The sequence below is a fragment of the Anoplopoma fimbria genome, chromosome 14 (assembly GCF_027596085.1).
Source record: "Anoplopoma fimbria isolate UVic2021 breed Golden Eagle Sablefish chromosome 14, Afim_UVic_2022, whole genome shotgun sequence".
Classification (NCBI taxonomy): Eukaryota; Metazoa; Chordata; class Actinopteri; order Perciformes; family Anoplopomatidae; genus Anoplopoma; species Anoplopoma fimbria.
In genome coordinates, this window is record NC_072462.1 from 6,580,228 (window position 1) to 6,607,020 (window position 26,793).

At 40.0% G+C, this 26,793-nt stretch overlaps 1 protein-coding gene across 3 annotated transcripts; it reads left to right on the top strand.

Annotated features, from left to right (window-relative positions):
* Nucleotides 1-64: 64 nt before the first annotated feature.
* Nucleotides 65-25,092, top strand: kcnt1a (potassium sodium-activated channel subfamily T member 1a). Of its 3 annotated transcripts, XM_054612203.1 has the most exons (28): nt 65-162; nt 6,109-6,188; nt 6,494-6,603; nt 7,234-7,278; nt 7,499-7,558; nt 7,862-7,936; nt 8,999-9,082; nt 9,441-9,535; nt 10,435-10,615; nt 10,690-10,854; nt 10,942-11,078; nt 14,606-14,669; nt 14,858-14,966; nt 15,463-15,571; nt 16,613-16,762; nt 17,762-17,991; nt 18,078-18,294; nt 19,100-19,205; nt 19,344-19,516; nt 21,040-21,111; nt 21,318-21,452; nt 21,590-21,701; nt 21,915-22,016; nt 22,239-22,322; nt 22,413-22,541; nt 22,969-23,263; nt 23,526-23,610; nt 24,975-25,092. In XM_054612203.1, the coding sequence occupies exons 1-28, from the start codon at nt 65-67 to the stop codon at nt 25,090-25,092; spliced, it is 3,420 nt and encodes a 1,139-aa protein (XP_054468178.1). The 3 variants fall into 3 exon arrangements, with proteins under 3 accessions (XP_054468178.1, XP_054468179.1, XP_054468180.1); XM_054612204.1 differs by lacking the exon at nt 21,040-21,111; XM_054612205.1 differs by lacking the exons at nt 16,613-16,762; nt 21,040-21,111 and having other exon boundaries at nt 22,413-22,557; nt 22,964-23,263.
* The last annotated feature ends 1,701 nt before the right edge of the window (nt 25,093-26,793 follow it).

Sequence of the window (26,793 nt, forward strand, 5' to 3'; positions counted from 1 at the left end):
TCCAGCACCCCTCCCGACCAACGTCAACAGCAGCGGGGTTATCTTAGACATATCCACTCTTGAGATGGAGCAGCAGGAGAGTGAGGAGGTGCCTCCGCTGCCGCCCCGCTTCCGCTTCAGAGATCTGCTGCTCGGGGACCAGAGCTTCCAGAATGATGACAGGTAGGCAGCAGTGTAGACGTGGAGAGAAATGGTAACTCACAGAAAGGATGTTGATTAGGGCTGTTTGACAGGATCAGAGACAGAAACATCACATTCTATATATATATCATTTTTTTTGGTGACGGGCCGAAGGGAAAAAAGTGCAAGATTGTGAGAGACATACCAGAGTTTGACTATCAGATACTGTATGAAAAATACTGTTAACTCAATCCAGGGACCTTTATTGTCAGATGTGTCCCCACAGTCCCATCAGATGAACTCAAGCACCCCTTTCAACCATTTATTCAGTAACTGTTTCACCTGTTTATCCATGACTTTTAGCTAACTGATTGCTTGTCTCTGTTGACTCGCTGACTAGTTTACATGCACTTCTCAACTTGTAGTGCTCAAGTCCTCTAACGCAATTAGTGGATTATTTTTTTTTTGGTTCAAATTATAATTTCTATTTTTGAAATAGCTGAGCTCCTCACAATTTTTCCATGTACCCCCATAGACAGAAAATGAATCGGCAACTTCTTTGATAATCAATACATTTTTTAAGTAACCTAATTTTGAAAACTAAACATGCCAAAAGATCAATACCTCTCGCCTGCCATATATGGACATTTGCTGGTGGGTTTTAGACTGTTGGTTGGTCAAAACGCATCATTTAAAGATATTATCTCAGGATCTAGAAAATTGTGATTGTCATTTCTTCACTTTTTTTCTGACAACTAAATCAACAGCTATAAAGACCAAAACGTTTAATCAAGGTAAAAATGAATCATTGATAAAAAAAAATCGGTTTGCAGTTCTAAAACATTTGATTGCAAAGGATTTGTTTTATTTTAACCAGTGGCATAGAATATTTGACGTCACTTCAGCTCTCACTTCACTTTCATGTTTTTTTCACCTAATTGCTGATTGCCAGATTGCCTCTTTTTTTTTCAACAGCTGACAAATACTTCAATTAGCATTCAACCCACCTGTTTGGCGTGTCACTGTGCATGGAGTGTTTACCTCGTCTACTCCTAGTAGTCTTAGAATATACAAGAATATAAAAAAATACAGTTTGAAGTGCTCTCAAACCCGGTTGTATGGTGTAAGAGGTATTTGCTTTGGATTTCTTCAGCCTTGAAAGGGTAAATGAAGCTGGAAACATGGCAGATTTGAGGGTGCTGTCCGTGGTGCTGAAAAAGAAGACGTTTTTGAATCACTATGTTTTTGGTGAAGTAGGCTATGTGTGAGTGTGTTTGTATGTGTGTGTGTGTGTGCGAGTGTGCGAGTGTTTGATACATTCCCACATGATTTTATTCAAAACTTCAAAAAGTCTGACTTGAAAAACGTTCTTCAGCAACAACGCTCTGCCCTAATTCAGAATAAGAATTTGAAATGAGATCTCGCCATGAGTCCCTTTGTTATCTACCTTTCCTCCTCCTTACTGTCTCCGCTTTAACCCTCAGTTCTGCTCTGCTGCAGCATCCGAGCTCAATAGATCAGTAGCAGTCTTCTTTTTTTCTGATATCCGCCTTGTTTGCGTCTTGAGATTCAAAAACTGTGCTACAGAAAGAATTAAGATAGCGTTTGCTTCTAAAGCAAAGAGTCTCAAAATAACTTGAGAAAGAAAAAACATGTGTCCCAATTTTCTGTTATTGCAGTGGTTTAGAAGAGTAATACATTTTAACAATCCAGAGCAGTTAGTTTATATGCTCTTATTTGCGTTCCCTTAAGATATTTATTCAGCATGTAAGCTTGGTCTCTGCCAGATGGACCTCAGGAGAGTGATGATCATATATCATTTTAGATGTGATTACAGCAGCAGCAAACCTTTGAGACCGCAAATGCTGTTTGTAATACTTGACACATCTATTTGACGAGGAAAAACAACAAGTTCTGCCAATGCTTTCAGTCAGATGTGACCTTTCCCCAGCTGTCCTTGCAACAACCACTGTCCTCTCCTCGATAAAGCTGTCTTCAATTTAAGCTCCTGTTTAGATGGTTTTTATCACTTTTCTGCTCGTCTGCTGCAAATCAACCTGTCCTCTGGGCCCGGTAGATAGTGCTTTTGCAGGTGACTGATTTCCGGTGATCAGCCTGCAGGCATGTGTATCTGTGAACTCCTAAATGTCACTGGTGTCATTTTCCCAGGGATCATCCATTGTCAAAGGCTCCTTTCACAAGGGATGGCATGCTTAAGAAGAAACACACAAAAGCATGAACACAGTATTGTCAAACTATCGACCATATACTCTCAGGCACACTCCTTCATTTGTATATTCCCTTTTTTTTTCTCCTTTCGTCTGTTGTTCCGCTGTCTGTCACCTTCTGTCCAATTCCCTTTGTTCATCACATTTCTTCCTTTTTAAATGTCTTCTTTATTCACACCTAAGTGACGCCTTTCTGAGATAAACTTAGCGATACATAAATGCGTTATGCATAATTGAAAATGTCACATATTTTACAGGCAGGAGTTATGACGTTGGGGTCTTCTCATGTAACTTGGAAAGCCGCGTTGAGTGGCTCCACCAGTGTGGGCGAAGGAATGGGGGTTAAAGTGGAGTGGCCTCTTCCGGTGTTTTCAAAAAGCACTGACTCATCGAGGAGGTCATCTATAAATGACTACTTCAGACTCTCCAAATTAAGAGAAGACAAAAAGGTGGGAGGGATGGGAGGGACGCAGAAGAGAGATAGGGAGACAGAAACAGAGCATTGTTCTATTTTGTTTTTGTCTGCATTTTCTCACATCCAGAAAAGTAAAACGATCTTTCTGCTGCAGTTGTCAGTCAGTTGTGATGCTAAAACATTCACATCAGCAAAAGCTTTCTCTTGACAGACGAACGAAACAGAAAGACGGACAGTGCATGACTTCGGGCTTTGTTGCAGTGATACCCGAAGACACATGAATAAAGACAAATCAGTGTTTCTCTGCGGCTGATACTCTGAAACATTCCTCCAGTATGTCACAGTGAATGTTTACAGCTTCATCAGGAGCTGCAGTGCTGCTGGAGAGGACCATGCTGCTACAGCATCATTTAGGGTTATTCCTGTCATGGTAATGTTGCTGTGGCAACAGGCCCTCGCACTGGGGAGGAAGAGAGAAAGAGAGAGAGAGAGAGAGAGAGAGACTGTATACATTTCTAAAAATATTCCAATAAGCACTTCAGTCAAAATAAATGATTAATCAAACACTGATTTGTCCTTGAATTCAGTTCTTTTTAAAAGCTTAGTTGTATCGGCTCCTTTGGATTTCTTTCCCTCCAAAATGAATGCATGGACATACAGAGTTAGTGCTGTGTTGTTTTAGAGCTGCAGAGAGGCGTGTTGGTCAAGAAGCTTATACACTGACTGCACGACGCAGCCGCAGGTGTCTTCCAGCACAATGGATCCGAGAATTATCATCCCAACCTGGGTCAATCCGAGCGTGGGGACGTGGAGGTCGGACCCTTTTGGTGGTGATGCAGGGCAGAGGTAGGGCCGCATGGAGACTCTAAGGTGCGCATGATGTCCTAATGTCAGTGGATTGGTGCTGGATGCTCTGGAGGCTACCACATCGTGAGAAGTTTTTATTGTTGGTATTTTTTTTTTTTTTTTTTTTTTTTTTTCCAAAAGGAGTCAAATTGCAATTATGCAAGAGATTTGCAGACGGACGATGGAGGAAGCGCTTATTTGCAATTTGATAAGCGCGCCCAAAAAACTGCTGAGATCCACAGAAATAGCTGCGTGTTTATTCATTTAGAGTTACCTGAAAGTATGGTTTCTTTTATTTTATTCATTAACATAACTGCTGTAGTTTAATGTAACGTTTGTCATGATCGATTCGTTTTCTAATCTTTTGGTTCTTTAAGTGTCATAAAAAGTGCAAAATGCCCCTCACGATTTCCAAGTTGACTTATTGTAACGCCTTGTTGTGTGCGACCACATTAATGGTATAATCCATATATATATATATATATATATATATAATCCATTTTTAAAAAATACTGTAGTAACTTTTCTGCCCTTTGATTAATCGAATATTTTTAATAGAAATAATTCATTTTAGATCTACAAGTAAGGGTTGTTTGCACGATCAATTAATCTGCCTTATTTATCAATTAATAATTTTTGCTTTATACAATGTCAGAGAATGGTGAAAATGTTGATCACATTTTTTGAATAACTTATCTTATACCTTATTTTGTCCAACCAACATTCCAATGCCAAAAAGATATTCAATTTAGTAACACAGAAGTGTTAAATGAAAATGAACGTTGTTTGAATAGTTGCTAAAAAAAAGTACTTTTCTGTCAAATGACTAATCTAGCGACACTAATTCCTGTTGATCCTCTAATTGATTGATCGAATTGTTTAAGCTCTTCAAACAAATGTGTTTTTTTATGATCAGACAAACACTGCCTGCATTGAGAGCAACAGGTTGTTTTCTGGTGTTGATGAACACACCTCCAGCTGAGTTGATTTGATTAAAAGAAGGCCTGTTCCAGAGCTGCAAGATGATTGCACTTGCAGATCTTTTCCAGTCCAGATCTAATTACTCCCAGAGCGACTTATTGCCTGAAACTTCAATGTGACACGCAGTGTGACTAATGCCAGAGCTCCTTTGCTTGTAATTGTGTGCTCAACAGAAGCTGATTAAGGGTAATTTGTGTGTGTGTGTGTGTGTGTGTGTGTGTGTGTGGGAAGATGAGACACAGTGACAGACACAGAGCAGTCTGTAGGACCCTCATGTTACAGCCAGCCCTCAGTTGAAGTGCCTTCACCTCCAGAGCCCATCTCTGCCCTGCTGCTTGCCAGATGTGACTGCTGTTTTTAAATCTCATTGTGGAGGATCTGATTGTCAGTGTTCCTCTGTTTCATCTCTCTGGTGCAGCTTTATCATCGTGCAGACTTGCAATAGCTGCAGCAGTGCACACCCAAGGATGTCTGTGCATTAAACTACGTCTTTTCCGTCCCACTGTGAACCTTTCAGCCACATGCTGACACTTTGGATTACTGCAGCAGCAGGAACCCAGCCTCACACACCTTCAAACCTTCAAATTCTTCTAATCTCTCTCATGGTTGCACTCTGTCTGTTAATTTTTTACCTTTCTGTACTCTCTTCTACAGGCAGAACTGGGAAGACTATAATAGGCCTTGTAAATATTTTCAGTGTGTTGCCAAGCTACCTACTTTATGAGTTGTGCTTATTCTCTCTGACTGACTCTCCCTCTGTGCTTTGCTCTGTCTTACTAATAACATCCAACATGTAGTATACTGTTTATTCACAATTAATCCTTTTTCTTTCTCAAATAAGAGCAAGTATTTCTCTACCCACAAGAAAGTTATTTCTCATGGCTCACGTAAAACCACATTTTTTGTGTATCATAGCCTGTAAATCATGAAGAAAAACATGAATGGAAACCTTATTTTACTTTATTTCAACAACAAAGTTTGTTGTCACTTGTTTCACAGTTTATTCTGAAATTGCATGAAAGCAAAATGTCTAAAGAAAATTGTAATTTTCAATATGATTTTATCTCCACCAGACATAAGCCTGTGGGGAATTATGCGTTGTGCGCGTGTGTGTGTGTGTGTGTGTGTGTGTGTGTGTGTGTGTGTGTGTGTGTGTGTGTGTGTGTGTGTGTGTGTGTGTGTGTGTGAGTGAGATCTGTCCGTCCACAGCTAATCTCGTCTTTTATCAGCCTAATAGCTTTTGTACACAGTTATGACTGTGTGCTCAGGGACCGCTCGAAATGCAGAAAAGTTCTGCGCGTGTCATCCCTGTCTTTTTAAGTGGGAAATAAATCAGAGACTGATAATTACCAAGCTCTCCTCGAGCAGATGATTATAATTATGACTATTCATGCTGTGTAGAACATGATACATTAAAAACTGCTCTGAAAAGCTATCTGTTTTTCTTGTGTTTGTTTTTCTCTGTTTGTGCTTCGCATTCTTGTGTTTGACTGTTCCTCTCCTTCTCTTCCCTGTTAGGGTGCAGGTGGAGTTCTATGTGAATGAAAACACCTTCAAGGAGCGTCTGAAGCTTTTCTTCATCAAAAACCAAAGATCAAGTAAGTTGATGGTGCAGGTCGTCGTCTCACTCACCTGTTGCATATTTGAAAGGCTCCATTAAAGGTCAACGCAATAAAAGCAATACCTACAAATTCGTGTCTAATGACAACCAGATGCAAATAGGAGAACGTGTCTTGCTTAGCAACCACAGATTTACTGATTATTACCCCTGTGGCGCATTTACTGTAAATCAACAAATGTAAGTACTTAGTTACACTGATGTTTCACATTTAATCCCATTAGTGCTGTACTGTTGTTTGAAGTGAGTATTTGTTTGAAAGATGGGTCCATCTTTTGCATTTAGGTCTTCGGATTCGTGTGTTCAACTTCTCCCTGAAGCTGCTCACCTGTCTGCTGTACATCATCCGAGTGGTGACGGATAACCCCGGTCAGGGCGCCAGCGGCATTCACAGCGCGGGACAACAAAACGCTCCCAGTGGCAACACCAAATGGTTTGCCTCTTGTCAACAGAAGCACTGACGTACAGTATAAATGAAACAATGGGGGGAAAAAATGCCCACAGCGTGCAAAGAGATTAAGCAAACACAGCTGTTTTAATTGGTCCTAGAAATTACACAACCATCAATCAACATCTTTAAATAAATATAATAATATTAAATAAATGCATTTTTTTGCTTAACATATGAAAGTTAGAAAACATTCAGTTTTCGTCAGGATCAGGATTTAAGAGAGGGATGGATATAAAATCTAATCCAATAATTTCACTGCCTTTTTATTTGTTCCTCACTATTCTGCAGTGTTGACTGCCAGTGGAACGGCTCAGTGCAGGACAGAGAAATAAACTGGTAAGCAGCAGAAGGTGTGATTTCTGTCAAAAGGGTCACTTTAGTAGAAAATTATTTATGGCCTCTGGTGAGAGCAACATTCAGCTGCAACAGCCGACAGCTTGGTCATTTGCAAGCCTTTATGTGACTGTTTTTATCTCTCGCTGATGGTGCAAAAACAGATTATATTACAGCTCTTTGCTGATCTAAAGGATATGTATTGTTGGAGCTGCTGTTGTGTGCTCTGTCTTACAGGGAGTTAATCTTCTGGGTGGACAGAAAAGTTCCTGTCTGGGCCATTCAAGTGAGTCACAACTAACCATGGGTTAGGAATTTATTCCAACAAGCAAAACTTTTATAAACTGAAGTATTTGAACTGAGGTGATCAAATATTTTAGCACAGGTGCTTGACAACATGACGAAAACACTGCATTTAATTATCACAGGGTTCTTTCTGAAATGGTTGCTCGTTTGTTAATTATGTATGAGCTTGTGTTCATTATTCCCTATTTTGTTTTGTGCAGGTGATTGTAGCTATCATTAGTTTCCTGGAGACTATGTTACTGATGTATCTGAGCTACAAGGTAAGACACTAAACAAATACACAGAGACTTCAAGCATGTCAGCAATGCAGTCTGTGCAATTAGTCACTTACAGTCTGTGAGATTGACCATCCATAAGTGCCGTAATTAGCCTGAGTCATTTATAAGGGCTACATTAAGGATATATAATTACAGGATCTGGTTGAGGTGAAGGATTAAGTGGTTGAGGAAAGTGACAGACTACAATTAAGTCCTGTATCTCTGACTGCAGTGACTCACTGTCTATTGTGTGCTCACATGTAAAACTGTTAAAAAGTCACTGAATGTTTTTTTTTTTTATTCAAGGGGAACATTTGGGAGCAGATGTTCCAGGTGTCATTTCTTCTGGAAATGATCAACACAGTTCCCTTCATCATTACGGTAAAACTTTTACCATGGCAACAGTGAAATATTCCTTATGTTTTTTTTCCACTAGTTTATCACATACCTTTTTGCTGTAAACAACAGCAACACTCAGTTTTGTATTTTTTTTTTTTTACAATGTTAGCCTTCGAGAATCGAGGACATACGCTCTTCTCAGAGGCAGACTCAGCCTAATGGATACAGAAATGTGAATATTAAGCATTTAGATTGCTAGAAATAGAAACGTTTTGGTGTTAAGCAGTGGTGGAATAAGTAATCAGATATTTTAATTAAGTAAAAGTATCAATATGACAGTGTAAATATACTTAGACACAAGTAAAAGTCGTGCGTTCTAACTATTACTTCAGTGAAAGCATATAAGTATCAAAATATATGCTACTTAAAGTAGCTCCAACATATTAAATCACTGGATTATAAATATTAATGCATTAATGTGTATATCACTTATGTTGCAGCTGGTAAAGTGGAGCTACTAAATATACTGCTGGGTAACTTGACCTATAATACATCATAGTTTATTAAATGATTTATATTTTTACTTAATAATACAAATTTGTTAAGTAACTAAAGTTATGAATAAATGTATTTGAGTCAAAACCACAATATTTTTGCTTTGAGATGTAGTAAAGTAGAAGTAGCAAAAAATGAAATACTCTAGAATTGTAGCCTACTTAAGCACTGTACTTGAGTAAATGTACTTAGTTACATTCCACCAAGTATAAACATTGCAGGTTGACCTACAAGACTAATTGTTTTTATATAGTTTTAATGTTAGTTGGTACACAAAAAAAATAGCTAACATGCTAAATTAAGGTGGTAAACACTGTAAACATTTTACCTGCTAAACATCAGCATGTTAGTATTGTAATTGTGAGAGCATGTAACAGTAGCATGCTTGCATTAGCATTTGTTTTCTACAGATTTATGAAACAATGTATGGAGTAGTTACCATTGTTGTGCAGTTTTTATTTTGTAATTTGTAATTAAATAAACGTTGAAATGAAATTCAATGAGATATGATCTATTAATGAGAAGAGAAATGTTTCACTTTCTCCTCAGATCTTCTGGCCCTCAATAAGAAACATCTTCATTCCCGTATTTCTCAACTGCTGGCTGGCCAAGTGTGCTTTGGAGAACATGATTGTGAGTGAAACACATTAACCTTAATTGTTTCCGTTAATGACTTGTTTCCGATCAACATTTTAATGACTTTGTTAAGACAAGACACTTCATGCTCACAGTCGTTCAGGATTTTCCACTGGGGGAATATCTGCAACCCTCTCTGCATTTTATCACGTTGTTCTGTATTTCATGTTGCTCAGCTGTATTGCTGCAACAAGAAGCATCCAAGAGCAGATCTATAATATCATCTCATATCTAAACTAATGATGTGAGTGCTTCCTGACAGAACTGACATCAATGTTTAGAGAAAACATTTGATAGAAAGTTGATGTCCTTCTTTTTCAATGAGTTTAGTTCATATGTTGTTGTCATCGGGTAGAATGATGTCCACAGAGCAATCCAGAGGACCAACTCAGCCATGTTCAACCAGGTCCTCATTCTCATCTGCACCCTGCTCTGCCTGGTCTTCACTGGGTGAGGCTGCTTCTTAAAGTCTTAGCTGTTTGTTTAGTCTTTTCTGTCATTTTTAGTATGAATAAAACCTCTCTGTGGAAGTTGTAATGTTTTATCTGTATCAACACCTCAACAAGAAATGTATATGATGGTGTACATGTCTATAGTGTATAGCATAGCATCATATAGCGGCTATCCAATCTGAGCATCATAAAAGCAACATGGAGAATTGGTAAACGTTGTGGGGAAATAGGGAAACGTTTGGACACTTTCATTTTCAGGTCCATAAACTCTTAATCATTTCCTTGCAAATTTACTGGAAAGAAAGTATCTTTTTACTTTGGCTTTAAAAGGAAGGGCTCTTTAAAGGAAATTCCTCTTGAAAACAATGATATTCTCAACACAACCAATTAAACTTTCTAATATAATAATCTCAAAAATGTGTCTCTATTTTCCCTTGAATTAGTACCAAATGACAAAGCTCTTTCCAGGAAATTAAATTATTAGAAAATAATTCGACCTGTATAATAAATCTAAACAGATAAGTGCAAACCAGAAAATAGGAAAACCAAGCATCAAGAATTAAATTAACAAATAGAAAAGTAAACCGAATCAAGTTTTATTGGTCTATTTTTATTTTATTTTATTTAAGATTCTAAGCAAAGGAAGCCAAATCAAGTACATTATATTCTTATTGCATAAAATCACAAACAAAAAAATACCAACTGATCAGAAATTAAATAACTTTTTATATTGCATTTGAATTACGTTAATAATTGTATCACATATAGATATATTCCATTATATTTTTTGACTAATTAAAAAACACATCAGTGCTGTATGTGAATAGTAAATGGTAGCCATTAATGCTGGAATTGTGTTTCTTTGTGCACATGGTTCATCTAACCTGTTCTGCACAGCACATGTGGAATCCAGCATCTGGAGCGAGCGGGCAAAAACCTCTCCCTCTTCAACTCCTTCTACTTCTGCATCGTCACCTTCTCCACCGTGGGCTTTGGAGACGTCACTCCCCGCATATGGCCCTCCCAGCTGCTGGTGGTCATCATGATCTGTGTGGCTCTGGTGGTGCTGCCTCTGCAGGTAGGAAGATGCTGAAATGTTCTTTGGTACCGTCTGGATGCAACTTTTACTCAAGTTTACTTGCTGTTTGTCAGTTTGAGGAGCTGATGTACTTGTGGATGGAGAGACAGAAGTCTGGAGGGAATTACAGCCGCCACCGAGCGCAGACAGAGAAACATGTCGTGCTGTGTGTCAGCGCACTAAAGATAGATCTGCTCATGGATTTTCTCAATGAATTCTATGCCCATCCCAGACTGCAGGTACAAAATAACCCCAAATAATGCATTTTTATACTCTAGAGTAAACACTAGAGTATAACCTCTAGTGGTTCTTGTGTAATCTCAAAGGATTACTATGTGGTGATCCTGTGCCCGAGTGAAATGGACCTCCAGGTGCGGAGAGTGTTGCAGATCCCTCTGTGGTCTCAAAGGGTCATCTATCTGCAAGGATCTGTTCTCAAAGACCAGGACCTGCTGAGAGCCAAGTAAGTGACACTTAAACTTCCGTCTGGCTGTTGGTCGATCCACCACTTTGGTCCAGACTAAAATAAAATTGATAAGTTAACCACCAAAATAAAAATAAATATCTATGCATACCTATACACATAAATATGTAAACACATGCATGTACATGTACATGTAGTGCCACAACCTCATATAAAGGGCAGATGACGTGGTTTGGAACTGGAAACTTAAACAAGACATGTTGCAGCACCAGCTTGATGAGCAGGAGTAGTGAAATAAGTGTAATTTATTAAATTCTGCTAAATGACTGTAATGTAATGTAATGTAATGTAAAATAAAATATGCAACCCAGAAATTGTAATAAAACTAAAAAAGAGAGGACATAATAGGACATATTAAGGCAAACCTGCCAACACTCTACTTAATTGAGCAGCTAATCTACAGAAACATCCCAGGCAGAATGACAAAAAATATTTCAACGAACCCATAAAACAAACAAGCTTTGTGTCATTCATACACCTTATCTGATAATGTATCAAATAAACATTGAATTATTGACTGAAAATATTAATTAAGCAAATACAAAAACACTGGTAATGTGGGGGGAAAGGGCTTAGTACATATATACCCCCACCAAGAAAATTAATGGAAAAAAGAAAAGAAAACAGAAAAGAAAGAGACAAGACACTCATAATAATAATAATGGGAAAAGAAATACATTAAAAAAAATAACAATAATAATAATAACAAAAGTAAAAATATAAAGAAATTAGCCATATATGATCAAATTTAGAAGCTAAATGCAATAAATCCTGAATCCAGCGAGTGTAATGGGAGTTGGTTGGGGGGTGGAATCTGGTAATAAAGGTTCAGGAAAGAAATAAGATCTCATTAGTATCTGGGTAATTCTGTTGCCTAAGGGAGCCCTTATTCATTTTATATGTATTGGGAATCTCACCATTTCAATAAGTGATTCAGAACAGACATCAGATACAGAGTTATGGAAGGACATATGATACATTTACATGAAGGTTCAATCTCTGAATATATATTAGTCTAAATTTGGGCTAGTGCGCCCAGTATACTAGTTTGCGTTGAATCACTGGAGCTCAAAGTACTGCTGAGCCCAATCAGAGAGCTGGGAGCGTGGCTGTAGACTCTCAGTCTTGTTGCTGCAGTCCATCCATCCATCTCCTTCCGCTTATCCGGGGCCGGGTCGCGGGGGCAGCAAGCTAAGGAGGGTCCTCCAGAAGTCCTTCTCCCAAGCAACACTTTCCAGCTCCTCCTGGGGAACCCCGAGGCGTTCCCAGGCCAGACGAGATATATAATCTCTCCAGCGTGTTCTGGGTCTACCCCGGGGCCTCTTACCAGTTGGACGTGCCTGGAAAACCTCTAAAGGGAGGCGTCCAGGAGGCATCCTGATCAGATGCCCGAGCCACCTCAGCTGGCCCCTTTCGACGCGAAGGAGCAGCGGCTCTACTCCGAGCTCCCTCCGGATGTCTGAGCTCCTCACCCTATCTCTAAGGCTGAGCCCAGCCACCCTACGAAGGAAGCTCATTTCGGCCGCTTGTATTCGCGATCTCATTCTTCCGGTCACTACCCAAAGCTCATGACCATAGGTGAGGGTTGGAACGTAGATGGACTGGTAAATCGAGAGCTTTGCCTTTCGGCTCAGCTCCTTCTTCACCAAAACGGTCCGGTACAACGCCCGCATCACTGCTGACGCTGCACCGAACCGCCTGTCCATCTCCCGCTCCATTTTACCCTCACTCGTGAATAAGATCCCGAGATACTTGAACTCCCTCGCTTGGGGCAGTGACTCACTCCCAACCCAGAGGGTGCAATCCACCGTTTTCCGGAAGAGAACCATGGCCTCAGACTTGGAGGTACTGACTCTCATCCCGACCGCTTCACACTCGGCTGTGAACCGCCCCAGTGTGTGCTGAAGGTCACGTTCTGAAGAAGCCAACAGAACCACATCATCTGCAAAAAGCAGGGATGCGATTCTGAGGTCCCCAAACCGGAAACTCTCCTCCCCCCGGCTGCGCCTTGAAATCCTGTCCATGAAAATCACAAACAGGATTGGTGACAATGGGCAGCCCCAGTGCGTGTTGCTGCAGTGATCTGCCTAATTGCTGTTATTAAAGGTGAAGCAAATCATCTAATTTGTATATCTATGTTACCAAAAGGCCTACTGAAGGAATAATTCACGGGGAGAAGGATCGGATGGGGGATGGTTACATTAGTGCAGAGTTGAGTGATATTCCTGATGCTTCAGGAAAATAAAAAGTACTCTATGGATTCATTTGATGCAACTGCACTAGCTGCATAGCTTTGTCTCTGATCAAATTGTCTATACTGGATGCTAACATTTTATTTTTTGCATTTTAGGCAGTTATAAATAATTGCCTCAAACCAACAGCAGGATCTAAATCTCTGTGGTCCTTTCATTCCTTAATATCTGCCAAATATTCTCTCTTTCCTTTCTGAGTGAATCGGCTTGTCAGAGGAATCGTGTTGCCTCATACTGAGACAACATTGTAATTATTCATTCAAGCTGTGCTCAGTTCTTTTAAAGACTCTTTACCGCTTTCTCTGAGGAAAGTGAACATGAATTTTTCTGATAGTTTTGAGTCATGAAAGGGAAAATTTAAACACAGATGAAAGGGTTGGAATACCTGCTGTCAATCTGTGGGTTATCAAGTTTATTTCCACAGCCTTAAACGCATGCAGGTCTCAAAGGTATAGCATCCAATGTAAATCCAAATGATTTTACACAAGCAGGTCAGTTATCTCATTATTGTTTGTTACAGTTAATATCTTATTTGGCTGTGGAGGAACTTTTTCCAATTTAAGAAAATGAACCCGGAAATGCCATCAGAAACGCTGCATAACTACCTTTTTGCATTTCAAAGAATTATTTATTAATTTATATTTTCATTAAATGTATCAGGAACTAAAATTCAGAATATCCTTTTTTTTTTTTACTCTATTTCCTATAAGTCCCCCAACTTACTATAAAAGTGCAATTCTAACAAAAACAAAATAGCATGTCAAAAACACATAATATTCATGTGCAACAGTTGTACCATAATGTACGGAACAACTTACACCAAACACCAAAGTGTTACTTAGTGATGAAATCGGTTATATAACTTTACTGTAAACATTTGGCAGGGCTGTCACAGAGCAGTTAGATCTAGAAGCCTGGGTGTGTGTCGCGCTGACATCCTGCATCTGGTACTTTTTCAAATCCTCCCACACTTGTTTTGCAACCTGCACTCTCCTGTCTGTGTTAATCATATGCAAAAAGCAGCTCCACATTTGCAGCAAATATACAGTGCAGAGCATTACAGTTTGCTCTTTGTGTGTTCAAATCAAATATTGAATAAATAAAAAAAGGTTGATGTTGTCTCTTTTGAATGGTCAAAGATAACTGTTTGACCTTTGTGGTACTTCCAGCTGTTTTGTAATTGAGTAATTTGCCTTTTCTTTTTCATGCATTTTGACCTGTTCTATTATGTCTCAACCTTTCCCGCTGCAACAGAATGGATGACGCAGAGGCTTGTTTCATTCTAAGCAGTCGCAACGAGGTGGATCGCATGGCTGCGGTAAGAAAAGCAACAATTAATGGACTCTGTGCTGTAACTCTTTACCAACTATGCAATGTCATTAAATTGTTTACCAAAACTCACATCATTAATGCTGTCAGTCATGAAGGCAATTACAAATAAATTAAAGGAGATGACTCTGAAAATGCAAGCATGAAATAACATTATCTTTGACTGTTTTCCCTCAGGACCATCAGACCATCCTGAGAGCCTGGGCAGTGAAGGACTTTGCTCCAAATTGCCCTCTTTATGTCCAGATACTCAAACCTGAAAATAAGTTCCATGTAAAATTTGCAGGTGGGACTTTCCAAACTTTAAGTTAAAGGCTTATTTGCTTTCTGGCCAAGTTGACGTAGTTATGCCGTTCAAAAGGAAGACGGAACGGAACAGGGTAAAACCAAAAGAAAATCATTGGTTGAACCTCGCTGCGTCATTGGAAAGTTGATGCCAGTTCAACTTCTTGGTTGTGCACCATGCCCATCACACAGCAACAAGTGTCATGCTTCATTTCAACAGCTTCCATTGAAAATGACTGGCTTCCGGTAGCCAATTTGAATCTTCGTATCAGGTGACTGGCAAAGGCGATGGTTGCTCACCTGCATTTGCACGTGCTCAAATAAATGATAAAGTTAGAGAAAGAGGAAGAACTATCAATCTCCCCATCAAACTCTCCGCCGTAAAGCAAATAAGAATATTTTCCAAAATGTCTAACTATTCCTTTAAGATTAGTTTTTTAATTAGAAAGCACCATTCCTGTGCAGTACATGATGAAATGTTCTCTTCCACTGTTCAGATCATGTTGTGTGTGAGGAGGAGTTCAAGTACGCCATGTTGGCTCTCAACTGTGTGTGTCCTGCCACCTCCACCTTGGTCACGCTGCTTGTGCACACCTCCCGCGGACGGTCAGTAATCCTGCATGCATCTTTTTTTCAAAAAGTTCAGAATGCTTCACATGTTCATGTCTGCTGATGCATATAAATGTGTCCATTGAACTGGCACAGAAGGGTGAAAAAGTGGAAGCAAAGACAACGTTGTGGAAAACGGCAATACATAAAGAAAGACACCAGGCGGCACCCACAGTAAATGGCTTTTTTTAGAATTTGCTCTTTGTTAAACAGTGTGAAAAGCTCTCTGGTGGCAAATGATTTTTCACAGCATGCAAACGGATCACTTTAAAAGCTGATGTCGCTGGCTGAGGGAAACCACAATGACGGGTAATCAGAGCACTATGGCACCAACTGTGTTCCTGATAACTCTTTAGAAAGTGAAGCTTTGTGTATCAGTATTAGAGAAAAGCAAACAGGCTTTTTAGACTGCACACATTAATACAAAAGCTGTACATGAATATGTATTATAGTTGCCTGCCTGTTTATGAGGGAGTTTGTTTATGTTTGCATTGCATGTGTGGGGAGTCCTTGAGTGCACAAGATGAATTTAGAGAAAAGCAGTTCATCAAAGAGGTTGAGTGGGAAATCATTTTAAAAGGGACCAAGAGATTTTGATAAGAATGAGTTTTGTGCTTTATATTGAGTAACAGTATGGAAGACGTGGACTGTGAAATATTTATTAGTCATCTTTTGTAAATGTTATTAAGTACTGAGAAGCAAGAAGCTACCTCAGGGTTGTTCTGAGCATATCTCACAGGCCGTTAAACTCCATCAAAGAGCTTGAGCAATGACAGTAATTATCAGAGGTCAATACAATGGACCTCTTAGAAACAATGTGAGTGAATGACACATAGATCAAAATGTCTGCATTCATCAGAGATCCAATGAGACTTAAGGGCAAGGGCAGGAAACCCAGAGAGCTCTGGAGGGACGTGGGTTGAGAGTTGTACAATAATGATGGATGCGGAATGGATGTTTGAGATTATCACTTGTGACAATCAGGTTTACTGATTCGTCATATGTTTGATTGTTTTTTTTTTCCCTGAATGAATCCAGAGAAGGACAGCAGTCTCCGGAGCAGTGGCAGAGGATGTACGGATGTTGCTCTGGCAACGAGGTCTACCACATCCGAGTGTGTGACAGCAAGTTCTTTGGAGAGTATAACGGCAAAAGCTTTACATACGCCTCCTTTCATGCTCACAAGAAGTGAGTTGACATGTAAGCTAAAGCATCTTCTTCAGATGCTTTAGCTTAAGCTTAAGTTGAAAATACACCAAGGCATTAACAGGGGTTTTTACATCATTTTTTCACTGTCTGTTTGTTTGGTTGACCTGGTGTCGTTTTGTATAATCAAGTTAAGCAGCAGGTCACATCTATTCTTTTGGTTCGTCCTAATATTTACTTAATGGGTGTAAATAAATGCAAAATGAACAACATCTACCTTTTCAATTATACTATAGCTGTTTTTTCAGCTACAAAGTGATTCAGCTCACGGCAGCAAAATAGGAATACAATTATTGCATTTCAAGATATCACTTCTGTTGTTGTTGAAAGAAATAGTTCGACGTTTCACGTGTATTGGCTTTCTTGCCAGGACTCTGGGATGTCTGTATACTACAGTTTACTCCAACCAACAGCTGGTTAGCTTAGTTTAGACAGAAAGACTGAAAATGGGGAAACAGCTATGTCTCTTTCACATTACTTCACCTCAAACACTAGATAATTAACACCTGATCTTGTTTTGGTTAAATGTAGAAAGTCTTTTGGAATGTCAGTGTAGGTGGCCTGAAGAGAAATAATTACATTGAATGTCTACTTTCTTATTGTTTTTGTCCCATATTTAATTAACACTTATTGCTTAATGCAGTTGTAGTGCGCTGGTGGCGCCAGAGAGAGCGAAACAGAGATCTTGAGACTCTAATTTTAATAACAATAATTAACTTGAAACTTAATGAGCTTTAGATGTGCTGGTAGATGGTGGACACAGCCAGGCTAGCTGTCTCACTGTTTCCAGTTTTTATTCGAAGCTAAACTAAGCTCAGCCTCAGCAGAAAAGCAAATATCATGACCCAAAAAGTCGAAACCATTCCTGAAAGCCTTAAGTATAAATTCCTAACGATTAAGTCAAATGTTTTTACGGCCTTAAATTTAAAGTGTTGTCAGATATTTTTAAGTTTATGCTAACAGCAGGTGTGTGACGGGCAGGTACGGCGTGTGTCTGATCGGTATAAAGAGGGAGGACAACAAGAGCATCCTGCTGAACCCTGGCCCGCGCCACATCATGGCTGCCACAGACACCTGCTACTACATCAACATCACCAAGGAGGAGAACTCAGCCTTCATCTTCAACCAGGAGGAGAGGAAAGGCCGCAATACCGGGGGTCTCTACGACGGACCCTCGCAGCTTCCTGTGCACAGCATCATAGCTAGCATGGGTGAGTTAGTACTTAGTGTTCTTGAAGGTATTGATGACTTTGTTTCTTATGTGCAATTTTAAAGCTCAGTCGTTTATAATTCACAGGCACTGTCGCCATGGATCTTCAGAATTCGAGTCCACCGGACTTCTCAGGTGGCAAACTGGTCCCACCTTCAGTTAATGGAACAGGGGGCCGCCGGCCGAGCATCGCTCCAGTTCAGGAGATCGCCGACTCCTCATCAATTCTGCCATGTGACCTTCTCAGTGACCAATCAGAAGATGACTCCGTCTTCACAGATGAGAAAGGCCACTCATCTACTGAGTAAGGTTTCTGTGTGTACATAAATGCCCATACCTTAAAAACCTCACCACAAGGAGGGAGAGCTAATACCACGGGCTATACAATGATAATAAAACATGTTATATGCAGTAGGTAAAAGTACTAAACAAAAGTTACCTGAGTTACCTAGGTAGAAGTTTTATTTCTTGTGCTGAAAACTACATTTGTAAGTAAAACTAGACAATTTTATATATTTATATTCATTTATATAATCTATTCATATTGATTACTTAACTAAAATTCTACTTATCAGTGTTAACTATTTGAGCATATTATCATAAAAGCTACACCTGGAGACATTTTTGTCTGCACAAGTACTTTTACTTTTGTTCTTTTAGTTTTTGAATAATTGCATTGTAATGTTGTATATTAACTGGCTTTTAGTTCTACAGAGTCAGTTAATTAATTAATGCTGTTGCATTTCTGGTTGAGCCGAAAGTAATTAAATCCTCAGTCGTTTAATACACGATAAACCTGCAAAATGCAAATGAATCAATACGATCTAGTTTAGAGTCTAGTTTCTTTACCGTTACGCAACCTCCCAGAATATTCGACCAATACAGACATAGACATATTTTCTTATCTGTTATCATTCTGTGAATACTGTATCAAGCATGCAGTTGCACCTGAGTGCACTGATCATTTCCAAGGTAACAGGAATAAATTAGTGAATTCCAGGAAATCAGCTTCAGCCTTTTTTTTTTTGTTAGTACAAGAAATAACAACAAGAAAAAACAGTTTTTTTCCATGAAATGTGTCATTCATGCCTTTTTGGATTTGTTGGCAGGTACGTGAAAGGTTATCCCCCTAACTCACCATATATCGGGAGCTCGCCCACCTTGTGCCATCTCTTGGCTGAGAAAGCCCCGTTTTGCTGCCTACGTCTGGACCAGGTGGGCAGTCGCTGTTCCAACTTAGTCACTCAATTACTTACTGCCTCCATCATTCCTTCCTTCCATCCCTTCCCTCCTCTCTTTGTCCTTCATATCACAGCAAACCTAAAATACCTGTTCTTTGTGTTCTGTATCCAGGGTTGCAGGCACAACAGCTTCGAGGACGCTAAGGCTTACGGTTTTAAAAACAAGCTCATCATTGTGTCCGCTGAGACTGCAGGGAATGGCCTTTATAACTTCATAGTGCCTCTCAGAGCTTATTACAGACCCAGGAAAGAACTTAACCCCATTGTCTTGCTGCTGGATAACCCGTGAGTTCACATTTACACACACACACACACACACACACACACACACACACACACACACACACACACACACACACACACACACACACACACACATAACACACACATCGCTCCGTTCTTTCAACTCTCACTCTATAATTGAACATTTCATGCTGGGGAACATTATGCACGCTAAGAGCTCACGTCAGCCGATCATTTAGGACAAGGCTGTGGAGGTGGAACTCTATTGTCTGTCCTGATGTTAGGTTACTGCTGCCGCTCACAGTGACGGAGTGTACTGGGCGACAAAGAAAATAAAAAACACTGCACTCCGTAGCTCCAGACAGTAACCATAGCAACTTGCTCTGCCTTGAACTTGAATGATATATATTGCTACAGGGGGAGAAAAAGGATGAAAAATGATTTCTTTGGAGAACACCAAGCCGGCTTTCATCAACAGCCCTGATGTGTCCCTTTTCAACCCCCAGATGTGAGCTCTCAGGACTCTCTTAGAAACACACACATAACAATGCAGCTCTCTCTTCCTTGCGCTGTCTCGCAAATACAAACACCCACACACTTGGATACACAATTCAAGCATTACGACAGCCTTGGGTCTCTTGTCAGCAGGACTGGGCAGATGCATAAAGTAATGTTCTATCAAGGTTGGTGGTGGTTGTGGTGGTGGACAGGCGGTAATGAAGCAACAAAATCTCACTGAGCATGCTCAGCACCAGACGGACTCACCCTTCAGCCTAATGACACACAAAGTAGGGAGTTGAGAATTTACAGAGGACCCGATACTTACTGTTGAACATCATCACATAGTAAACTCCTACATTCCTCAAGCAGATATAAAGTTTTTCTCAGTGTGTTTAATGTTCACTAATTCAGAAATCTTGGTTGCAATTGCTGGAGAACCGTTGCTAAGTTATCAACCCAACATTTTCCAAGAGAGAGAGAGATTTTAATTATCTAGTAATACGTTTCATGATGTATACTTTTCATATAGTTAATTTGTTCATTTTTGTGTCCATGATTTGCCAACATTTTGCAGTTTAATGTCAGAAAGGAAAACCAAACGACACATCTAGATCAACTTGTTACAAAACTGGTAGCCGGCGACAGACACCATAGCGCTAGACATAATTAACATGCTCTCCTTTAATTAGTTACTCACGTTCCGCAGTTGATGACTGTATCTTTGTGATGTCTTCCACGGTGCACTAATTCCAGCACACCTGCCTTTAATACGAGCTTTCTGAGATGCGAGGTGACTCTTTGCACTTGGTATAGCACCAAAAAATACCACTAGGGACTGCCAAGATATATATGTTGAGGTAATTGAAAATAATGACTTTACATTTATTGCACATAATTGCAAGTAACTTGTATTTTTACCAATGTTCAAGGCTTTATCCAAGTAAGTGACAAAGTTGAAAGTTTCTTGTGTCATTTCAGTGTTTGTGTATTGTCCATGTTAAAAAACAAACAAACGTGTGGTTTGGAGTAAAAGGGAACTTAATCATACATCATGTTTCCTGTAGGCCAGATAATCACTTTCTGGAGGCCATCTGCTGTTTTCCTATGGTCTACTACATGGCCGGGACCATAGACAAGTAAGACTGTCACATAACCTCCTGCTTTTCATTATAATTGTATTATAGTGTAAATAACATTTATCCTTTCATCCAAATATACTCAAGAAGAGTTTGTACTTGTTCCAGGCAAATTGGTGTCTGCTGTTGTAATGGTCATTATTGTGTACGTGTGTGTGTGTGTGTGTGTGCGTGTGTGCGTGCGTGCGTGTGTGTGTTTGTTTCAGTCTGGACAGCCTGTTGCAGTGTGGCATTATCTACGCTGATAATTTGGTTGTTGTGGATAAAGAGAGTACAATGAGTGCCGAGGAGGACTACATGGCTGATGCCAAAACTATTGTCAATGTGCAGACGATGTTCAGGTAACTCATCTGTATTTATGATCATATATTCATCATGAGATGGTCTTGCAATGGAAACCAGTTTGCTAAAATGATGGTGATGTTAAGTCCCATCCTCTGACTCTTTCTTTTAATGTCACACCCTTCTCTCGTTCCAGGTTGTTTCCCAGTCTCAGCATTATCACAGAGCTTACTCATCCATCCAACATGAGATTCATGCAGTTTAGAGCAAAGGACTGCTATTCACTGGCCCTCTCCAAGCTGGAGAAGGTTAGACATAAAAAAAAAACAGGGCTTACAGTCAAATGTGTAGTATGAATTATAAATGTCAATTGTAAAGAGAAGATGTAGAAGATAGTGGGGGTTTTTCCGCAGCCAGTCGTCACGCTCTTATTATGTTTGCCATTTCCTTCTGTCTTTTATGCGATCAGAAAGTGACTGAGTTGTGTGTTTTTTTGTGTGTGTCCTGGCTCTCCCCCACAGAAAGAGCGTGATAAAGGTTCCAACTTGGCCTTCATGTTTCGCCTACCCTTCGCTGCAGGGAGAGTGTTCAGTATCAGCATGTTGGACACCCTGCTGTATCAGGTTTGTATACACACCTACAGCTATGCACCTCAAATAACTCTTTTCAAAACAAGAAATGAATGTGCCTTTCAGCAGCAGAGAAACAGTGTCACCTGAAAAAAACAGAGCAGCAGTGCCAGCATAAAGCAAAAGTGCCCTCTTGTGTTCAGTCATTGGTAGAACAATTACCCATTTTTTTTCTTTTTAAAGTTATAAAAGTGCTTTTCTGTGATTCCATTTCAGTCTTTTGTGAAGGACTACATGATCCTTATTGCGAGACTGCTGCTGGGGCTGGACACCACTCCAGGATCAGGATTCCTCTGTGCTGTGAGTCAGATAGAAAAAAGAAATCATCTCATAGAGTGCCATGCTCCAGTTTATCCAACTAATAGTATACTCGTTTCTCTTGTGTTCCAGATGAAAATAACAGAGGAAGATCTGTGGATTAGTACTTATGGCAGACTGTTCCAGAAACTCTGCTCCTCAAGTGCTGAAATTCCTATTGGGATATATCGGACAGAATCACACATTTTCCCGACTTCTGAGGTGAGACATCTGAGATGATGTTGAATCATGTGGTGACCATGAATGTCTGAACCAAATTTCATGACAATCGATCAGGTAGTTGTAGAGACATTATACTCAAAACTACAATTGTCAACCTTGTTGTGGCACAAGGGTAAAGGTCAGAGATCACCAAAGTAATTAGGATTAATACTCTTTTCCTATTTCTGTACGAAATTTGTGCAAATCCATTTAGAAGCTTTTTCAATAATTCACAGAATAGGTGAAAATGTTGACCTGCAGATGGCTCTAGAGAAAATGGGAGGGGTTGACCAAAGTCAGTAGGCTTTAACCTCTGGAGACCATGAATGTCCTAAATGTGCTAAATGCTTCGCAATCTATCCAATAGTTTATAAAGTATTTACTTGTATACAGTTATTATGAAGAACGTCCTTTCCCCCCACCCCAGTCACAGGTGTCAGTCAGTGTTGACGACTGCGAGGACACCAAGGACAAGGGGGACGAGTCTCGCAGCAATGACCAATCAGATCACCCCCTGCTGAGGAAGAAGAGCATGCAGTGGGCACGGCGTCTGAGTAAGAAGAGCGTCAGGTGGCAGGGAGTGACCCGGGACTCGAGCAAAGACCACTCCCAACGCATCGCTCAGCAGCGCCTCAACCTCTACCGACGCTCCGAGAGGGAGGAGCTGTCTGAGCTGGTCCGCAACCGCATGAGGCATCTGGGCCTGCCCACGTCCGGATATGGTGAGGGTGGACACATCTGAGACTGCTCTGAACTTTCCTTTCCCAAACGATCATGTCTTAAAAGTTGATCTGTTTCTTGTTTTAACCTCTCTGTGTAGAAGATCTCACTAATCTGACAGCCAGCGACGTCATGAACAGAGTCAATCTGGGATACCTACAAGGTAAAGATATAAATGACGATCCTATTGAGATTAAACTATAATACCGTAATACGGATGTGACTATTCCAGTTTGCTGACTGAGGTGGTGTTCCTTTTTTCAGATGAGCAGAATGATCAGCAGAACACCCTGTCCTACGTCCTGATCAACCCTTCTCCCGACACCAGGCTGGAGCTCAATGACGTTGTGTAAGATTTGTGTTGTGCGAGTGGGTTTGTATGTTGTTTAGTGCAAATGGTAATCGTGTGAAATTTGAGTCACCCCAGCTACTGTTTATTTCTCAGCCTCATCAAAGCTGTCTTACTTGTGGGCGTTCTTGCATGTGTACATTTCATCGGAAATCAATCCCAGTGATAATCAAAGCAAAACAGTTAGATATTTTTAATCGTGAATACGGATAGGTAGACAAAAAGCAATCACTTCATAACTATAATTTTCGTTTATCCATTATCATTTATTCATGAGTCACTTGAAGGACCAGAATGTAGGATGAAGGGGAATTAATTAGCAGAAATGGATAATATTCATGTTTTCTTTAGGTGCATAATCACCTGAAACTTAGAATGGTTGTGCTTAGAATTGAGTCCTTCATATCTACATATGGAGGAGGTTCTATTCAAGGAGTCCAACATGTTGCATGTTTCTACAGTAGCCCAGAATGGACAAACCAAACATTAGAACTAGATAGAGCCTTTTGTGTTTTTGCATTACCTGTAGGTTCTTCTACTCGAATCGATTGTAGTGACAAAGAATGGTCTGCAGTCCTCTGCAGAGTTTTAACATGTTTTAACTGATAGTTTTTGTTGCTGTTTTTGTTCACTCATCAACCTTTTTCCAGCAGGCAAAAAAAAAAAAAAAGATCTAAAAATACTCTTAAAACACACTGTACACAACCTGCCCAGCACTAAACAGCCGGCAGACAAAGTCAGCGACTAGCTGGTGAACATTTAGCAATAAAGAGCCAGATATTTCCCTTAGGAGTGGGGGGAGACCAAAACAAAGCTAAAAGCAGTGTGAATGTTGGGCTTATTTGTGAAGGAGGACCAAAAACACGACTCCAAATTGATGGTGATGTTGCATTGTGTCTACTGGATGTGTAAATAGGTAATTATTTGAAAACACATTCAGCATGAGAACTTCATAAGATGATAATATGTCAATGTTTACAACTTGGCCTGTTGCCCCGCCAAAAGAACCTGCCAATTTTGTAGCTTATTATTTTTGAAATAATATACAATTATAGGGAAGCAACAGGAATTGAACAGCTGAGCGAGCCACGTACCTATCAGTATCCATGGAGACGGCAGTTTCCTTTTCATGATAGGGTGGAAAGTGCATACTATAGTTCAGTTGTTTATTTAGTTCCTGTTCTTTCTTCGTGTGACATCTGTACTGAAGGGGTTGGTGAGTACAGATCCGTCTAGGAAAGCTCCTGAACGCTGAACTCCCATGTGGCAACTCTTTACAACTGATGCATGCGCTTATCTCATATTTCTATCTGCTCTCTTGCCCCCTCTCTCTCTCTCTCTCTCTCTCTCTCTCTCTCTCTCAGGTACCTGATTCGTTCAGACCCTCTGGCTCACGTCCCAGATGAGCCTCCTGTCCACAGAAGCAGCTTGAAAGAGAGAAACGAGTCCATCTCAGACACCAAAGAAGACACACAGCTCTGATAGCATGCTGACCTTCACTGGTACACACATTGATAATCAACACCTTCAGCTTTCATGGGGGTCTGGTTGCACCCACGCAGGTCAAGCCTGAAAAAGGACAATTTGTGCTACAATGTTCCTGCACCGCAGTCTACAACTGTATTATATGAGTGCCTACTGTGAGGCAGGTGACATTTGATGTCATCTGTGACATTTTCATCCTCCTGCCACAGATGTTGTTGTGTAAGAAAAGTGTATTCTTTGCTGTGAAAGCTCTCTCAGATGAGCAGTCAGGGACAAGCTTGTTAGCTAACGAATTCAGTTGACAGAAGGGATTTGAATCAGGTCCATCACACCTGCAGTGTTGCCCTTGATTAGAGCGAGTTAGAGGGATTCACCAAACAAAAGGATCACAGTGATTGTAGATAATATTTCTGCTCTTTTGGGATGTGGCTCAAGTTGAAAATCAAGACTAGACATTTTCTGATGCAGACGATGGCGGCATATCCATCTTTCTTGACTTTTTGAGATTAACGGAAATCAGATGCACATATTGTAAATGTCCCTGGGTCATATACCTATTTATTACAAATCCCATAGGATCAAGCGTAATGTTCAACACTGGGTGACTTAAATAAAATATGTGCATTAAAGCTTTTCTTTAAAGCTTATTTTCCGTAGCTGAACCATAGAAGAGTGTTATTCAGTGTTGTTGAGTTCTTAATTAGTAAGGTATGTAAAAACGATGATGGTTATTTATATGTTTCTCTGCTGTACATGTCTTAGATTAGATGAAGTTCAACCCCTTTAACAGGCCGTGCAATATATTCAATATTGTGCCATAAAGGATTTATTTAATTTGTACTATGATAGTTATCAGAAAAGCTAATTTTACTCTGCTCAGTAAAATATTGTGCTTTTTAATATATACTTGTGGCTGTTTGGATCAAGTATGCATTTCTAAAATGCTAAATCCTGTGTACAAGAATGCTTGACTTTGACTCTTTGACTTGATCCATATTTAAATGTTGAAATGTATTTGTACTGTTGCATTTTATTTCAGTTTGCACATTAAAGTGCTATATGATGAAAAGATCATATTGAAACTGTTCCTGTCTACATTCATATAAAGCTGAGGTCTGTACTAAAATATACTTTCTGGAGAGAAAAAAAGTGAAAGGAGCAATGTTTGGTGAAAGGAATGGAAAACAGGAGGGAGAAGCAAAGAGAGCAGAGGGTGAAAAGATGTGGTGATGTGAAAGAGAAAGGAAGGAGCTGTGTGACTAACAGATGAGTCACGTAACTGGTGATCAAGCCTGGAGATGAGGTCTAATCAGGGCAACGCAAGTGAAAACACCTATTGTTTTTTTTCATGTGGGTGCAAGGGCTTGGTATATTGTTTGTGGAAGAAAGAATAGCAACAGCAAACATGAATACGGGACGCAATATGACCTGTAAGAGCAGGTTAGTGGCTTAAATCACTCCCTATTTTCTATATAGTGCACTATTTACTGTCTGACACTTTATTTGAGTGTGAAATGTTTGCTCCCGATAGTCCTCTGCTACTACCACACACACAGACCTACGCCAAGGCCATGCATAGATTCTATATTGGCCCATGCAACACCCTTCCATTCATAAAAATCAGCCCAGTAGTTTTTCTGGAATCCTGCTAACAAACAAACAAACAAACAACAGAACCAAATACTTTACATCCTTAGC